Genomic DNA, 18,882 nt, shown 5'->3' with positions numbered 1-18,882 from the left:
ATCTCAATGTGGTTTTAATTTGAAAATCCCTTCCCATTGAGATGAGGAACACTACAAGGATGCCCACTCTCACCACTCTTGTTCAACATAGTATTAGAAGTCCTAGCAACAGCAATCAGACAACAAAGAGAAATAAAAGGTATCCAAATTGGCAATGAAGAAGTCAAACTCTCTCTCTTCGCAGATGACATGATTCTTTATATGGAAAACCCAAAAGACTCCACCCCCAAACTACTAGAACTCATACAGCAATTCAGTAATGTGGCAGGATACAAAGTCAATGTACAGAAATCAGAGGCTTTCTTATACACTAACAATGAAAATACAGAAAGGGAAATTAGAGAATCAATTCCATTTACTATAGCACCAAGAACCATAAGGTACCTGGGAATAAACCTAACCAAAGAGGTAAAGGAGCTGTACTCGAGGAACTACAGAACACTCATGAAAGAAATCGAAGAAGACACAAAAAGATGGAAGACCATTCCATGCTCTTGGATCGGAAGAATAAACATTGTTAAAATGTCTATACTGCCTAGAGTAATCTACACTTTTAATGCCATTCCGATCGAAATTCCACCAGTATTTTTCAAAGAGCTGGAGCAAATAATCCAGAAACTTGTATGGAACCAGAAGAGACCCCGAATCGCTAAGGAAATGTTGAAAAACAAAAACAAAACTGGGGGCATCATGTTACCTGATTTCAAGCTTTACTACAAAGCTGTGATCACCAAGACAGCATGGTACTGGCATAAAAACAGATACATAGACCCGTGAAACAGAGTAGAGAGCCCAGATATGGACCCTCAACTCTATGGTCAAATAATCTTCGACAAAACAGGAAAAAATATACAGTGGAAAAAAGACAGTCTCTTCAATAAATGATGCTGGGAAAACTGGACAGCTATATGTAGAAGAATGAAACTCGACCATTCTCTTACACCGTACACAACGATAAACTCAAAATGGATAAAAGACCTCAACGTGAGACAAGAATCCATCAGAATCCCAGAGGAGAACATAGGCAGTAATCTCTTCGATATCAGCCACAGCAACTTCTTTCATGACATGTCTCCAAAGGCAAAGGAAACAAAGCGAAAATAAACTTTTGGGACTTCATCAAAATCAAAAGCTTCTGCACAGCAAAGGAAACAGTCAAGAAAACAAAGAGGCAACCCACGGAATGGGAGAAGATATTTGCAAGTGACAGTACAGACAAAGGTTGATATCCCCTATCTATAAAGAACTCCTCAAACTCAACACGCACAAAACAGACAATCATATCAAAAAAAGGGCAGAAGATATGAACAGACACTTCTCCAATGAAGACGTACAAATGGCTATCAGACACATGAAAAAAATATTCATCTTTTAATTTTTAATTCTGTGGAAAGTTAACTTCTAATTATATACATAATGACTCAAAATTGAGGCAAAATATGAAATTTCAGACAAAAGCAATTTAACTCACATTCCACATACTGATATGTTCACTTTTTCATCCAGGATACTGATTATCTTTGGCACCTGAACTTTGACCTCAAACTTGGGAAGCACTGTTGATAGAGATAATGGAACTAGGGAGACTGGTGAACATTTAATGGAAATCAGATATTTCATGTCTACAATGTTTCCCAAAATAATACCCTGAAATGCTAGATCCATTTTTCTTTTCTTTTTCTTTTTTTTTTTTTTTAAAGGTTTTGTTTATTTGACAGACAGAGATCACAAGTGGGCAGAGAGGCAGGGAGAGATCACAGCAGATCTCAATGACACTGTCACGGGATGTTGGCTCCACCGCAATAAGAATTTTGATACTCAGCAATGTATAACTTGCTACTGAAAATCAAGCTCTTGTGAGTTTCTGGTGCACAGAATTATGATGGCTTTACAAACTGCTCTAGTTGATTCTAATCCAAGTTCAACATACCTATGGGAGATTCAGAAAGTCCAAGTGAATGCATGGTATGAACCCAAAAGTTATGTCCTTTTCAGTTTTCAGAATGCATACCAAATTCTTGTACAGTGAAGGGGTGCTCTATCCTTTCACCTGACTCCTTCTGTACCACCACCTTGTAAGAACCCTGAATGGGCTCAGACGAGACAGGAAAGGCCAGCTGTTGGAGGCCACTCTCCAACCTGAGACTCTGCGATTGTCGAATTTGATTTCTTTTTGTGTCCTAGGGATAAACAAGGGGCAAGGGGAGTAATTATGTAGCCATGATAGTCCTTGAACCAAACAAATGACTTTGGGGTTGGTAACTGGCCTTGCCTTCAGAAGAGATAAACACAGAAGAAAGATAGAATAAACCTGACATTTGGGAGTAGGAAATTTTTGATCTAAAAGGATTTTTTAATAGTAATTCATCTGTAAGGAATATCAGAACTTCCAACTTTAAATGTGTTGATTTCTTTATTTGAGACTCTTTCTGTTGCTTACTTCAAGGTACACCAGTGAAATCTATATGGAAAAAGGAAAGAAGTGATGTGGTTGGAATTTCACCAAAGGCTGTGATTTCAGATTCATGATTCAATAGCTTACTTAGGAAAAATAGTATCTGTAGTAAGAAACAATAATATTTAACCTGAAACACTAGAGAACTAGAATTACTTAGGGAAACCAGGAAATAGTTCTAAGAAAAGCATAAGTATCCACAACAATAAATAGTTCTAAGAAAAGCATAAGTATTCCGCAACAATCATTGCATTGCCATTTCCTTGAAAAATATTATTGGTGAGTAAGTTTTCTTAATATTTACTAATTTAATATTGGTGAATAAATTTCTTAATATTTACTAATTTATTAATATTATTTACTAGTAATTAGGTACTGAGGTAAAGAGTATGATTATACTGTTTAGTTGTATAAATTAGGAAATGGATATTAATAGAGTGATATGTTATTTTAATTATGACCAAATAGGAATAGAGTTCTCAGAATGATTTGGTTAACAGTTAACCAGGAGTATTTTTTCTAATTTAAAAATTGTGTTTTATTTTATTTTTTCAGTGTTTTCATAGTAGCTTTATTCCTTTGCCTTGTTGAAAGCTAGTTAGAAGAAGGGACACCTGATTAGCAAAAAAAAGATCTTTGTGTATGATGTATGTTCTATATTATATCTATGCTATATTATGTATTAATATATATTATTGAAAAAAATATATAAAATATACATATATGTATGTACTACCATATTACAATATTGTCTACTACAGATAGATGGAGAGATATATTCAGAATCAATGAACTCTTCATGCTTTAATTAATCATAAGCTTCTTGAGAGTATGAGTAGGCCTATGGATAGTGCCTAACTTTTTAATTTTGTCTCTTCATTATGTTTAATGTATTCTGTTCAGAGCAATAAATCTAGCTATTGTCAAATGATTAATTACTGTATAAGAGAAATACTTCCTCATCTCTCATCCTTCAGTTAGGCCTTCCACAAGGGTCTAGATCTGTGGTGTGGCTGGAGCCCAGGTTCCAAAAGGAATGTTTTTTGTCTTCTTGCTTTTCCTGGGCCTTCCTGCTCCCACTTGGATGACCACTCCCACCTAACCCCCCACCAAAACCATAACTCTTGAGATACTTACCAGTTCATCCAGGGGGTGAAAATTCTCATCCACAGAGGCAATATGGAATTTTACTGAAAAAGAAATTCCCTGGTAAGACTCAGGCATGATAAAGCAGGGAACGTGAGTGATAAGGCAGGAAGCTAAGACACGGGGATTTTGCAAGTTTAGTCTGCAAAACCTGCTGAGGGGAGTCCTCTCCTTGTCAGCACTGCCCCTGACTGAGGGAAATAGAGGAATTTCCTGACATTCTGTCTGTCCTGGTTTATAGATGGGTTTGTTTGTCTGGGCAAAAACCAGACTTTGAGCATTCTTTACCAGCACTGTGCTCTTCTTCCTAAAGTCTTGTGTTGGTCCCTTTATCTGTACAGTGAGGAATGCCACCTGTGAGGAGGATGAGATCCTTGGGAGCTACAGAACAAAGAACACTGCTGAGGAGCCTCACAATCTTCTCCCTCCCAATCCTTCATCCATGACTGTTTTCTGTCTCTCTTTCCGCCTCACAAAGTGCTAAGTAAGTAGAAATATTCCTGTAGAAATGCTTGGAGATAATAATATAAGATATAGGGGAAATAGATCAGTGAGAGCTCACATCAGTGGGACCCAAATCTCCATATAGCTTACCAGGAACTCTCATTCTTAAATTATTCTCCTATTAACAGAGTATATACTTTGTGGAGGAATGGAAAGAAGTCTCTCTGTAAAAATGTGGGAGAATATGAAAGCTGAGTATCCCAAGTTGGGCAACCTTGAAGAGTTACTGGAGGTTTGCTTTGAGTATCTTGCACCATTTACACATTCAGAGGATAGAGATGTCTAACATCTCACCACAGGGGAAACATTCTGCTACATGCTGTCCTACCTTGAGATTATCGTATAATCTCTTTCTGGGCACTGTCCTACTCTGGCCTTAAAGAGATGGTTATATATCTAAGGTAAAAAATCTCTCTGACGAAGTCATATGTTTTCTATGGCTAACAGGATTTTCTTTAAGAACTTAAATTGGAATTTAGCACATAAAAAATATTTCTCTCCTAAGTTGCTGGAAGATCGATACTTTGTTCCTTGGTAGCTGAAAACCTACTCTCTTTAGTCCTTTATGAAGTCCTCACTAACAGTAAAGTCATTCTTTGGGATTCAACACCATTTCCTCATCACCATGACTCAATATGCTGTATCAAACATGGACAGGCAGATATTACTGACAGTGAAGGAGACGCAATGATATAAGTCCTTTTCCACCACCGGGTCAGTGAAGAGGCTCTGGTTGCCCCCAGTGCACTCCAAGGAAGCACTTACAGACACTGTCTCATTCAGGTAGCTGAGAAGGAGGCAGCCATTCTCAGGGGTCCCAGTGTGGAGCAGGGAGGGGCCCAGGACCACACACTGCCTGAAAAAGGCTGAAATCAGGGAAAAATGGAGGATAGCAAGCATTTTCAACCATAAATGTGTTTTCCATAACAATATATATATCTTGCTACATTTGGTTCTATAACAAATGTCAATGGACTAAAAGCATTAAGATGGACATTCTATCACTACCTGGTGTAAGAATTATATTTTTCAGTCCCGAGTAGTGCCTCACCCACACAGTCAGTCTGCTGGAAGTTGCTTCAAGGATATTACAGTTTTATAGGCATTCTTTGTGTTATAGATCATTACTATCTGAATTCCTGAATATATAGCCATAAAAGTACACATCTATAATGAATTGCTGGTGATTATTCGCTGTATAAAAAGGTTTACATTAGGGAGGAGCAAGATGGCAGAGGAACAGGAGACCTAAATTTCGTCTGGTCCCAGGAATTCAGCTAGATGTGTTTCAAAGCATTCTGAACACCCACAATCTTAATAGGAGATCAAAGAAAAGAATAGTAACAATTCTATGAACAGAAAAGTGACTACTTTCTGGAAGGTTTGACATGGAGAGAAGTGAGTCTAAGGTGATATACAGGATGCGAGACCGCAGGTGGAGGAGGGAACCTCCATCAGCTGTGTCCGGCAAGTGAGAGAGCAGTGGAGCACAGGGTCAGAACTTTTAGAAGTCTGGAGGGACATAGCTCCAGACATAGAAGTATGGAGGGACATAGCTCCAGTGGCTAAGTGTGGTGGGGGGTGGGGGGGTAGGAGGGAGTGGAACCCTGGCTGGGACTGTGTGGTCTCAGGACCCACGAGGTCACAGAAAGACCAGGCAGAGCTATCAGGTATCAGAGTGGGGAAGCTGGTTACAGAGACAGAGCCGAGGAGTGAGCTTTCAGCTCGGGGTTACCTTAAACTGTGATCCGAGGCACAGTGGGGCCCCTGCTCAAACCCACAGGAGGCAGATCTGGGGAGGCTCCCCCTTTCCTCCTCTGGAAGGAGCAGCATGGGAACCCACTACAGGAATCGACTGGATTTGGAGACTTCAATCGGAGCTATGCGCCAGAGAAGAAACGCTCGGTCACAGCCTCATGAGCTCAGAGTGCCGCTAGAAATCAGGGAGATGGGAAGGATTGACTGCTTTTCTCTGAGGGCGCACTGAGGATTGTGGCCCCGAGCTATGGGCTCCTCCAGCCAGAGGTTTGCAGACTGCTCTCTTCATTCCCATCCTCCAAAGTGGTATGGAAAGTATTCAGGGAACAAAGGCTCCTGAGAGTGAGCGACCCTGAGCAGATTGCTTAGCCTGGCCCCTGGCAAGGGTGGTGCAATTCCATCTCAGGCAAAGACATTTGAGAATCACAGCAACAAGCCCCTCTCCCAGAAGTTTAGCAAGAACATCCAGCTGAGACCAAGTTTACTGATCAATGAGAACTGAGGAACTCCAGAGCTAGGGGATACAGCCCATAGAATTCATGGCTTCTTTGCCATGATTCTTTTGTCTTTTAAAGTTAAATTATTAAAAATATCTTTATTTTTCTTTTCTTAATTTTAAAATAATTTTTCCTCTGTTCTATTTTAACAAACATCTTATCAATACCTTTTTTTTAATTTTTTTTATTTTTTCAGCATAACAGTATTCATTATTTTTGCACCACACCCAGTGCTCCATGCAATCCGTGCCCTCTACAATACCCACCACCTGGTGCCCCCAACCTCCCACCCCCCACCCCTTCAAAATTCTCAGATCGTTTTTCAGAGTCCATAGTCTCTCATGGTTCACCTCCCCTTCCAATTTCCCTCAACTCCCTTCTCCTCTCCATCTCTCCTTGTCTTCCATGCTATTTGTTATGCTCCACAAATAAGTGAAACCATATGATAATTGACTCTCTCTGCTTGACTTATTTCACTCAGCATAATCTCTTCCAGTCCCATCCATGTTGCTACAAAACTTGGGTATTCATCCTTTCTTTCTTTTTTTTTTTTTTAGAGCTTTATAAACATATATTTTTATCCCCAGGGGTACAGGTCTGCGAATCGCCAGGTTTACACACTTCACAGCACTCACCATAGCACATACCCTCCCCAATATCCATAACCCCACCCCCCCTCCCAACCCCCTCCCCCCATCAAACCTCAGTTTGTTTTGTGAGATTAAGAGTCACTTATGGTTTGTCTCCCTCCCAATCCCATCTTGTTTCATTTACTCTTCTCCTACCCCCTCAAACCCATGTTGCATCTCCTCTCCCTCATATCAGGGAGATCATATGATAGTTGTCTTTCTCCGATTGACTTATTTCGCTAAGCATGATACCCTCTAGTTCCATCCACGTCGTCGCAAATGGCAAGATTTCATTTCTTTTGATGGCTGCATAGTATTCCATTGTGTATATATACCACATCTTCTTTATCCATTCGTCTGTTGATGGACATCTAGGTTCTTTCCATAGTTTGGCTATTGTAGACATTGCTGCTATAAACATTCGGGTACACGTGCCACTTCGGATCACTACGTTTGTATCTTTAGGGTAAATACCCAGCAGTGCAATTGCTGGGTCATAGGGTAGTTCTATTTTCAACATTTTGAGGAACCTCCATGCTGTTTTCCAGAGTGGTTGCACCAGCTTGCATTCCCACCAACAGTGTAGGAGGGTTCCCCTTTCTCTGCATCCTCGCCAGCATCTGTCATTTCCTGACTTGTTAATTTTAGCCATTCTGACTGGTGTGAGGTGATATCTCATTGTGATTTTGATTTGTATTTCCCTGATGCCGAGTGATATGGAGCACTTTTTCATGTGTCTGTTGGCCATCTGGATGTCTTCTTTGCAGAAATGTCTGTTCATGTCCTCTGCCCATTTCTTGATTGGGTTATTTGTTCTTTGGGTGTTGAGTTTGCTAAGTTCTTTATAGATTTTGGACACTAGCCCTTTATCTGATATGTCATTTGCAAATATCTTCTCCCATTCTATCAGTTGTCTTTTGGTTTTGTTCACTGTTTCCTTTGCTGTGCAAAAGCTTTTGATCTTGATAAAATCCCAATAGTTCATTTTTGCCCTTGCTTCCCTTGCCTTTGGTGATGTTCCTAGGAAGATGTTGCTGCGGCTGAGGTCGAAGAGGTTGCTGCCTGTGTTCTCCTCGAGTATTTTGATGGATTCCTTTCTCACATTGAGATCCTTCATCCATTTTGAGTCTATTTTCGTGTGTGGTGTAAGGAAATGATCCAATTTCATTTTTCTGCATGTGGCTGTCCAATTTTCCCAACACCATTTATTGAAGAGGCTGTCTTTTTTCCATTGGACATTCTTTCCTGCTTTGTCGAAGATGAGTTGACCATAGAGTTGAGGGTCCATTTCTGGGCTCTCTATTCTGTTCCATTGATCTATGTGTCTGTTTTTGTGCCAGTACCATGCTGTCTTGATGATGACAGCTTTGTAATAGAGCTTGAAGTCCGGAATTGTGATGCCACCAACTTTGGCTTTCTTTTTCAATATTCCTTTGGCTATTCGAGGTCTTTTCTGGTTCCATATAAATTTTAGGATTATTTGTTCCATTTCTTTGAAAAAAATGGATGGTACTTTGATAGGAATTGCATTAAATGTGTAGATTGCTTTAGGTAGCATAGACATTTTCACAATATTTATTCTTCCAATCCAGGAGCATGGAACATTTTTCCATTTCTTTGTGTCTTCCTCAATTTCTGTCATGAGTACTTTATAGTTTTCTGAGTATAGATTCTTAGTCTCTTTGGTTAGGTTTATTCCTAGGTATCTTATAGTTTTGGGTGCAATTGTAAATGGGATGGACTCCTTAATTTCTCTTTGTTCTGTCTTGTTGTTGGTGTAGAGAAATGCAACTGATTTCTGTGCATTGATTTTATATCCTGACACTTTACTGAATTCCTGTACAAGTTCTAGCAGTTTTGGAGTGGAGTCTTTTGGGTTTTCCACATATAGTATCATATCATCTGCAAAGAGTGATAGTTTGACTTCTTCTTTGCCGATTCGGATGCCTTTAATTTCCTTTTGTTGTCTGATTGCTGAGGCTAGGACTTCTAGTACTATGTTGAATAGCAGTGGTGATAACGGACATCCCTGCCGCGTTCCTGACCTTAGCGGAAAAGCTTTCAGGTTTTCTCCATTGAGAATGATATTTGCGGTGGGTTTTTCATAGATGGCTTTGATAATATTGAGGTATGTGCCGTCTATCCCTACACTTTGAAGACTTTTGATCAGGAAGGGATGCTGTACTTTGTCAAATGCTTTTTCAGCATCTATGGAGAGTATCATATGGTTCTTGTTGTTTCTTTTATTAATGTGTTGTATCACATTGATTGAATTGCGGATGTTGAACCAGCCTTGCAGCCCTGGAATAAATCCCACTTGGTCGTGGTGAATAATCCTTTTAACGTACTGTTGAATCCTATTGGCTAGTATTTTGGCGAGAATTTTTGCATCTGTGTTCATCAAGGATATTGGTCTGTAGTTCTCTTTTTTGTTGGGATCCTTGTCTGGTTTTGGGATCAAGGTGATGCTGGCCTCATAAAATGAGTTTGGAAGTTTTCCTTCTATTTCTATTTTTTGGAACAGTTTCAGGAGAATAGGAATTAGTTCTTCTTTAAATGTTTGGTAGAATTCCCCCGGGAAGCCGTCTGGTCCTGGGCTTTTGTTTGTTTGGAGATTTTTGATGACTGTTTCAATCTCCTTACTGGTTATGGGTCTGTTCAGGCTTTCTATTTCTTCCTGGTTCAGTTGTGGTAGTTTATATGTCTCTAGGAATGCATCCATTTCTTCCAGATTGTCAAATTTGTTGGCGTAGAGTTGCTCATAGTATGTTCCTATAATTGTCTGTATTTCTTTGGTGTTCGTTGTGATCTCTCCTCTTTCATTCATGATTTTATTTATTTGGGTCCTCTCTCTTTTCTTTTTGATAAGTCTGGCCAGGGGTTTATCAATCTTATTAATTCTTTCAAAGAACCAGCTCCTAGTTTCGTTGATTTGTTCTATTGTTTTTTTGGTTTCTATTTCATTGATTTCTGCTCTGATCTTTATGATTTCTCTTCTCCTGCTGGGTTTAGGGTTTCTTTCTTGTTCTTTCTCCAGCTCCTTTAGGTGTAGGGTTAGGTTGTGTACCTGAGACCTTTCTTGTTTCTTGAGAAAGGCTTGTACCACTATATATTTTCCTCTCAGGACTGCCTTTGTTGTGTCCCACAGATTCTGAACCGTTGTGTTTTCATTATCATTTGTTTCCATAAATTTTTTCAATTCTTCTTTAATTTCCTGGTTGACCCATTCATTCTTTAGAAGGATGCTGTTTAGTCTCCATGTATTTGGGTTCTTTCCAAATTTCCTCTTGTGATTGAGTTCTAGCTTTAGAGCATTGTGGTCTGAAAATATGCAGGGAATGATCCCAATCTTTTGATACCGGTTGAGACTTGATTTAGGACCAAGAATGTGATCTATTCTGGAGAATGTTCCATGTGCACTAGAGAAGAATGTGTATTCTGTTGCTTTGGGATGAAATGTTCTGAATATATCTGTGATGTCCATCTGGTCCAGTGTGTCATTTAAGGCCTTGATTTCCTTGTTGATCTTTTGCTTGGATGATCTGTCCATTTCAGTGAGGGGAGTGTTAAAATCCCCTACTATTATTGTATTCTTGTCGATGTGTTTCTTTGATTTTGTTATTAATTGGTTTATATAGTTGGCTGCTCCCACGTTAGGGGCATAGATATTTAAAATGGTTAGATCTTCTTGTTGGACAGTTCCTTTGAGTATGATATAGTGTCCTTCCTCATCTCTTATTATAGTCTTTGGCTTAAAATCTAATTGATCTGATATAAGGATTGCCACTCCTGCTTTCTTCTGATGTCCATTAGCATGGTAAATTCTTTTCCACCCCCTCACTTTAAACCTGGAGGTTTCTTCGGGTTTAAGATGAGTCTCTTGTAGGCAACATATAGATGGGTTTTGTTTTTTTATCCATTCTGATACCCTGTGTCTTTTGATTGGGGCATTTAGCCCATTAACATTCAGGGTAAGTATCGAGAGATATGAATTTAGTGCCATTGTATTGCCTGTAAGGTGACTGTTATTGTATATTGTCTCTGTTTCTTTCTGATCTACTACTTTTAGGGTCTCTCTTTGCTTAGAGGACCCCTTTCAATATTTCCTGTAGAGCTGGTTTGGTATTTGCAAATTCTTTCAGTTTTTGTTTGTCCTGGAAGCTTTTAATCTCTCCTTCTATTTTCAATGATAGCCTAGCTGGATATAGTATTCTTGGCTGCATGTTTTTCTCATTTAGTACTCTGAATATATCATGCCAGCTCTTTCTGGCCTGCCAGGTCTCTGTGGATAAATCTGCTGCCAATCTAATATTTTTACCATTGTATGTTACAGACTTCTTTTCCCAGGCTGCTTTCAGGATCTTCTCTTTGTCACTAAGACTTGTAAATTTTACTATTAGGTGATGGGGTGTGGACCTATTCTTATTGATCTTGAGGGGGCTTCTCTGAACCTCCTGAATTTTGATGCTTGTTCCCTTTGCCATATTGGGGAAATTCTCTCCAATAATTCTCTCCAATATACCTTCTGCTCCCCTCTCTGTTTCCTCTTCTTCTGGAATCCCAATTATTCTAATGTTGTTTCGTCTTATGGTGTCACTTATCTCTCGAATTCTCCCCTCGTGGTCCAGTAGCTGTTTGTCCCTCTTTTGCTCAGCTTCTTTATTCTCTGTCATTTGGTCTTCTATATCGCTAATTCTTTCTTCTGCCTCATTTATCCTAGCAGTGAGAGCCTCCATTTTTGATTGCACCTCATTAATAGCTTTTTTGATTTCAACTTGGTTCGATTTTAGTTCTTTTATTTCTCCAGAAAGGGTTTTTATATCTCCTGAGTGGGTTTCTCTAATATCTTCCATGCCTTTTTCGAGCCCGGCTAAAACCTTGAGAATCATCATTCTGAACTCTAGATCTGACATATTACCAATGTCTGTATTGATTAGGTCCCTAGCCTTTGGTACTGCCTCTTGTTCTTTTTTTGTGGTGAATTTTTCCGCCTTGTCATTTTGTCCAGATAAGAGTAAATGAAGGAGCAAGTAAAATACTAAAATGGTGGCAACAACCCCAGGAAAATATGCTTTAGCCAAATCAGAAGAGATCCCAAATCGTGAGGGGGGAGAAAGGGGATAAAAAGAGGTTCAGAAAGAAAAAAAAAGAAAAAAAGAAACAATTAAAAACAGAAAACCAATAAAGAAAAAATATAAAAAGGAAAAGAAATATATATATTAGATAAACTAGTTAGAAAACGTTAAAAAAGAAACGGTAAAAGTTAAAAAAATTTAGCAGAAGAAGAAAAAAAATTGAAAAACAAAAGAAAAAAAAATTAACTGCAAGGCTAAAGAATCATGGGGAGAAAGCCATGAGTTCCGTGCTTTGCTTTCTCCTTCTCTGGAATTCTGATGCTCTCCTTGGTATTGAAACTGTACTCCTTGGTAGGTGAACTTGGTCCTGGCTGGGTTTCTTGTTGCTCTTCTAGGGGAGGGGCCTGTTGTAGTGATTCTCAAGCGTCTTTGCCCCAGGCGGAGTTGCACCACCCTTACCCGGGGCCGGGCTGAGTAGTCCGCTCGGGTTTGCTTTCCGGAGCTTTTGTTCCCTGAGCGCTTTCCTTAGAGTTCTGGAGGACGGGAATGAAGATGGCGGCCTCCCGGTCTCCGGCCCGGAGGAGCCGAGAGCCCGGGGCCCCACTCCTCAGTGCGCCCTCAGAGAACAGCGCCCAGTTACTCCCGTCACCCTGGCCTCCGGCCGCACCCCGAGCTGACCGAGCCTGCGACCAGTTCAAGGTAACCCCGAGCTTAGAGCTTACTCCTCGGCTCTGTCTCTGTAGCCAGCTTCCCCGTTCTAATACCTGTAAGCTCTGCGACACTCAGACACCCCCGATCCTTCTGTGACCCTGCGGGACCTGAGGCCACGCTGACCCTCTGTGGGCTTCACCCCGGTTAAGCCTCTGGAGTGATGTCCCTCAGCGGAACAGACTTTTAAAAGTCCTGATTTTGTGCTCCGTTGCTCCGCCGCTTGCCAGGAGCCGGCCCCTCCCCCTGCGGTCTATCTTCCCGTCGCTTTGGATTCACTTCTCCGCCAGTCCTACCTTTCAGATAGTGGTTGATTTTCTGTTTCTAGAATTGCTGTTCTTCTCCTCTTCGATCTCCCGTTGGATTTGTAGGTGTTTGCAATCTTTAGATGAGCTATCTAGCTGATCTCCCGCTACCTGAAGTAGTCTCAGCCTGCTACTTCTCGCCATCTTGACTCCTCCCCCCCATTAAGTTAGTTTTGCCTGAATCTACAATTTACTCAGACAGATAACCTGCTTTACATTTATTCTCCTTGAATTTAACTAAATATTTTAGTGAAAAGTCTGGTTAAGAAGAATCATGCCAATTGTGTCCAGATAGACAAATCTAAAACTTACTTGCTGTTTAAACTCTGAAATATCTTGCATTAAGTGGCATGAAGAATTACAAGATAATAAGGGAAGGTGATTGTAAATAGGAACTATAACACGAGTAGAGAAAATGAGAACTGGTTTATATTTACTGTAATCTAGAATGTAAACAGCCCCAAAATTAAATAAAAGTCTTACGGTTGCAAAGTAATCATAGGGTTCAATGGGTGTAGCCTGAATGTTGGCTCTATGGGCATCTTGTTCAATGAATGAGAATTGAATTTCCTTTTGAGTAATCAAGTAATAAATCAATACTTTTTTGCATATTGAAATCTATTTCTTCAGTTTCCCTTCATTTCAAATATTAAAAATCATTTTAACAATGTTATTTGGAGGGGGACCTGGGTGGCTCAGTCGTTAAGCATCTGCCTTTGGCTCAGGTCATGATCCCAGGGTCCTGGGATCTAGCCCCACATTGGACTCCCTGTTCGGCTGGAAGCCTGCTTCTCCTTCTCCCTCTCCCACTCCCCTTGCATGTGTTCCCTTTCTTGCTGTGTCTTTCTCTGTCAAATAAATAAATTAAATCTTAAAAAAAAACCCAATATTATTTTGACACTTACATCCTTAGGAAAAATTTTTAAAAAATTAACTCACAATATGCCTCAAGATAGATACACCAACACACAAACCAGATTATGAGAATAAACTTATATTTTCCAGAAAGAAAAAGGCATGGCCGGTTTTGATTTCTACTTTGCCATCTTCCTGAAGCTAAAATGAAGAGGATAAATGTGCTGAAAATTCAGGGAACAAGTTCAGTTTCAAGTTGGTGTTTTTTCTGTGTCATTATAAATACTTGCAGTGTTTCCATATTACCTCAATAATAAATATTAATCTGTGAGACTCGCTTATTCAACATTTTTAGAGATATCATTTTGAGAGATGGGTAAATATTAGTTTCTAATTTTTAGTAGATAAGATAATAAAAAAGGATAGAATAATACTGAACACCAACTCATGTACCTGTTTCATTTTTTCATGACTGTCTCGACAATGTAAGAATATGAATTTGAGAAGTTCAATGTTGTACTCCTAGAGACATATGAGACTCAAGTTTTATTCCTTACAAATAGAAATCGTGTCCTTTTAAAATCAACTTGGGGCGAATGTACAGCACAGGACCTAAGGCATTATATCTATCTTTGAAGTTATTTTAATTAAGAAAGATTTAATTCTTTCCCTTCTTAACAGATGATTTAATAGGTACAAAGCCTGAAGCATCAGGGGCTGCCATGTTAGAAGTGCTGCACCTTTCATGACTTTTTAAAAAAGGTACAAAATCTAATTGAAAAAATGTGTGCATTATTTAGGAAAACAAGTTAACAATAAAAATACATTTTTATGCAAAGTAATTTATCATAACCTTTATAGCTTTCATGGTTCTGATATTGGAATAATTTAATAATAAACTGAAATTAGTTGTGATGCAGTGCCCACACATTCCAAGACATTTAGAAACCCCACTTGGAAGGTGGACACCAATATAATCATTTTGCCAATCTCTTACCGGTTGGGAACTCTGGTGAATGTCCCTGACTCCTTTGGCAGTTGCCTTGGGCATTGTCTAGAACACACAGGACATGTTCTTATTTCACGAACCAAGTTACTGTACTTCAAGGACAACCTGGCATCCTTGGCTATATGCCACCTCACTTGGGCAGCATTGCAGGGGTCCCTTCTTCTATGACCTACTGAAGGGTCAGTTGGTAAGGCTCACCCCTGAGCTAGGGCATCAGCTTTTTGAATGGCAGAGGGTGCCAGTGACTTATGAGGCAGGATGTGGAAGACAATGAGGACGGTTTCAGGCTTTTGCAGGTGAACCCACACACATCCTGACCCCATAAGGGCCCATTCGTGATCATCCACTTCTTGGCTTCCCATTGTCCAAGACATTGGGTTAATCTCTTTGGACCAGCCCGATAGTCAGTACAAGAGGCTAATGGGCAGGGTTTATGAGTGATCACCAGCCAGATCATGCTGTGCTCACCTACTGGCTGCTGTGGTTTGTTCCTATTTCCAACCAAATGGTGTCAGTGTTGTGCTGAACACGGTCCACAGTCCATGTGGGCAGATTTCCTTGACCAGATCCTGCTGTATACCAGGCATCAGAGGAAATTTATCCTGCTCCTTCTTTATAGGACTAGGGGTGGAGGAATCTCCGGGATCTACATACTAGTAGCATCCACTTGTCTAAAGACAGTACTCCTCTGCTGCAGAGAGACATGTCACTTGGTCAAAGTGGGGTTTTGAGCCATGACAGCTGAATTGATGAAACATATTGTCAACCCATTCCTTGCTAGGCAGGAAAGTTACCATAACGTGCTGTCCTTCAGTGAGCTGCTCTACTTGGTGGGGGGCGGGAGAGGGGTGCTGTATACACTGCTAGGAATGATTACTTTAGGGGGTATATCAGGTTCCTGGCCTCTTCTAGAGCTGAGACCAGAACCTAAGAGTAGTCACTCCTGTTTTTTCTGCCACAAGGTCCAACCCATACTTTATAGAGTCATGGAAACTTTGAACTCAAACAGTAGCCCTACTTGGGAGATGCCCAAAGCTTTAATCTGTTTTACCAGTACTTTTGTTTTTTGAAAGGCAGCTTGTTGCTGATCTTCGGTCCCACAGGTGCCCTTTCTTTACCAGGCAATATAAGGGATGAGTGCCAGGTAGGGAATAAAAGTCCTCCAAAGCCTCCAGATCCCTACAAAGGTTTATACCTTGTTCACATGCTTAGGGGTTGGATAGTTTTGCACCTTATCAATCACACTTTCTTAGACAACACAGGTCTCACCCAACCAAAAAATTCCCCAAAGATTGACAGTGGTGCCTGGCCCTTGACTTTTCTTTGGGTTAGTTGTCCATCGTCTCCTTCACAGATGTTCCAGCAAAACCTGCAGAGCGTCCTGCAGCAGAAGCAAGTGTTTCCATGTTAACTTTATAACATCAATGGAAGGGGCCTATTTTACTGATGTGGGGAAGGACAACAGGGGCAGATCTTGGGGTTCCATCCCATGACATGAGGTGGGGTTGTGCAGATAAATTTGGGGAAGCACATGAAAGGATCATTGTTGCCTCTCCTACAGGATGGCAAATTAATCCTGAGATGCAGTGGCCAGGGCTATCCTGAAAAAGACATTTACTAAGTCCAGCAGAGTGTGATATACTCCTAGGACCTTGGCCAAGATATCTAAGATGGTGGCAATGTTGGGCAAAGCCACAAGGCTGGGGGCAGGGGTGGGGAATACCCAATTTTCAGAGTCCAGAGGCCCTTCCTGACTATAATTGTGTGCCTTTCATATCTGTCAAGGCCCTCAAGGGGGCCAGAAAGCTTCTGAGGGTTGCCATGCATTAAAGGATCAGCTTTACTGCCCACCAGAGCTACCCTTTGTGTATTTCTGGAGAACCAGTGCATTGTGTGCTCAACATGAGACTTCTGGTCACTCTCAATGGCTCTCACCTGGAGGCAGTCTTGGCCTGCAGTTTATACCCAGGGCACAGGAGGCACCCATCTTGAATAGCACTGTGTCCCTGAGGCCCCTGCTGGAGCAGATGGTGCATCTGGGATGACAGGGGCAGGTGTGGCGGGTCTGAACTGTTGCTCAGACTTTAGGGCTTTCCACAGGGCTTTCAGCATGGTGTTAGGTTGTCTGTGTGTTCAGATGGGGTCTCCATAGCAAAGAGGTCAAGCCATATTTGCTTCTGGGTTACATTTATCTGACCCTTTACAGTTAATTAGGATAGCCTCTTGGCTTTCCAAGCTCCTTCTCTGTCCTGGGTCTTTCCCACAGATTGTATCTCTTCCCAGGATTTATTAGTCTCCCCCAAATCAGCAATGGATTGCCCATCATGATAAGGTCTTGTTCTACAACTGGACTCAGCATGGATATCAGTGTACCATGCCAGCCAATGGTATTGGGTTCTTGTACTCACACTGCAGTCCACAAGCATCTAACATACAAGCTACTCCTTCTCACATGGAAGTCCATGGACAGTATGGGATTTCCCCTACAGATGTCTCTTTCCCAAGGCCATTTCTTCAGTTTTCTGGCTGGCTCACCAGTTGTTGGCTCACAATCCCCTCAGGTACTTCCCAGGTAAAATCAGAAACCAGCACCCTCCCATATGTGGAGGGCAGGGAGAGACCAAGGAAGGAGGCAAGCCACTCCAGATGGTAAGTGGTAGGTTTAGTAAACAAGGGAACTTACATATGAGGCTTGTCTTGGGCAGCCTCAGGATGAGTGAATCCCTGCACCCACGTGCCATATCTTAAAAGTTTATGTGGAGGTCTTACCTGGATTCAGTCACTGACACCAGCCAGAAGCTCTCAACACCACATGACCATCTCAAGGCTGCTGTCCTATGTATATTCCAAGGACAGAGAAGAGATGAGGAGCCTCCAACTGGGGAAATTGAGCCTGGAGGTCAACCAGTGGTCAAGTTCTCTCCATGACCCCCTCCACCATGCCCACAAACATGAACATGCAAACACATATGAAGAGTGTTCATCACTAGATGATTAGACTAGTAGAAGTGTTCATCGCTATAGGAAAATCAGCAATGGATCTTGTCTGTCCTGAAATTTTCAAAGGGGAAATGCTATGTGAATGTTTTAAATTCTGTGAAGTTTTAATTTCTGTGAAGACGTGATTTCACTATTAAGAAGGATATTATTAGATCCAGCATTCTTTTGTGGTAGCCACAAACATGTAATTCTAATTCCTGTTAGCGTTTGTTGGCGTAAAGTGTTTAGCTCATAAGAAGCAAATTTTGGATATCACCAGTGCGCTATGTACTGAGATGGGGTGACAAGTTTCTAGCAGTTGCATTAATAACAAATGCAGTGAGAAAGACTTCATTATCCACTTCCCCTTGAACAAAACATAGGATCGACATGTCAGGCCCATGGAATTCAGAGGAGGGAACACATTTCTTTTTAATAAAAGAAAAATAGTGAAAACTCAGATTGGTTTCTTTCTTTCCACATTTCTTTTGGGGTGGGGATTTTATATCTTCCAAAAGTACTGTTTATAACATTAGAAACTATAACTTATTTATTAAAATATTTTAAAATTTATTTTTATTTCTTAAAGAAAGGAAAGTCCAGGGAATTTATAGGAGGAGGGACACAATATGTAAATTACTATGTGCCTGAGGAGGTATTTAGAATCAAAGGAAGCACAGAATGCTCTGCAAAGCTCCCCTTAAACTTCATCCTCATCCTAGAAATAACATAGAAAGCTTCATGGAAAACGCATGCTATATTATTACAGTGATTGAAAGAGTATAGTATAAAATAGAAAGGTAGATCAAGCTACGGAATAAGTAGAGAAGACAACAAGCAATATAATAAATTTGGTGTCAGAATTCAGTCGGCATAGACAACATTAACTAACAAGACATTTCTGGTAAGTGGTAACCTATTTAGAAACTAATCATATACAGATCATACAATATACTGAAATA

The 18,882-nt window shown here is 40.6% G+C and overlaps 1 protein-coding gene across 1 annotated transcript; it reads right to left on the bottom strand.

Moving 5' to 3' along the window:
• Nucleotides 1–1,467: 1,467 nt before the first annotated feature.
• On the bottom strand, nt 1,468–17,053 carry LOC125106969 (pregnancy zone protein-like). The gene is made up of 8 exons (XM_047741529.1): nt 16,907–17,053; nt 14,887–14,986; nt 4,778–4,971; nt 3,820–3,982; nt 3,593–3,645; nt 2,441–2,461; nt 2,012–2,180; nt 1,468–1,556 (listed from the first exon to the last, which is right to left on the bottom strand). The coding sequence occupies exons 1-8, from the start codon at nt 17,051–17,053 to the stop codon at nt 1,468–1,470; spliced, it is 936 nt and encodes a 311-aa protein (XP_047597485.1).
• Between the last annotated feature and the right edge of the window lie 1,829 nt (nt 17,054–18,882).

This window comes from Lutra lutra, chromosome 8 (assembly GCF_902655055.1).
Source record: "Lutra lutra chromosome 8, mLutLut1.2, whole genome shotgun sequence".
Taxonomy (NCBI): Eukaryota; Metazoa; Chordata; class Mammalia; order Carnivora; family Mustelidae; genus Lutra; species Lutra lutra.
This window is presented reverse-complemented; position numbering and strand designations above follow the sequence as displayed.

Bases quoted from the DNA above. Each gene is read 5' to 3' on its own strand.
- LOC125106969 (XM_047741529.1), bottom strand. From the start codon at position 17,053: ATGCTGAAAGCCCTGTGGAAAGCCCTAAAGTCTGAGCAACAGTTCAGA. The intron at 3,983-4,777 runs GTCAGTAATATC...TTTGTTCTGTAG, and splicing joins ATCATTGCGTCTCCTTCACT to CTCCCAAGGATCTCATCCTC. The intron at 2,181-2,440 runs GTAAGCAACAGA...GTTTATCCCTAG, and splicing joins TTTCACTGGTGTACCTTGAA to GACACAAAAAGAAATCAAAT.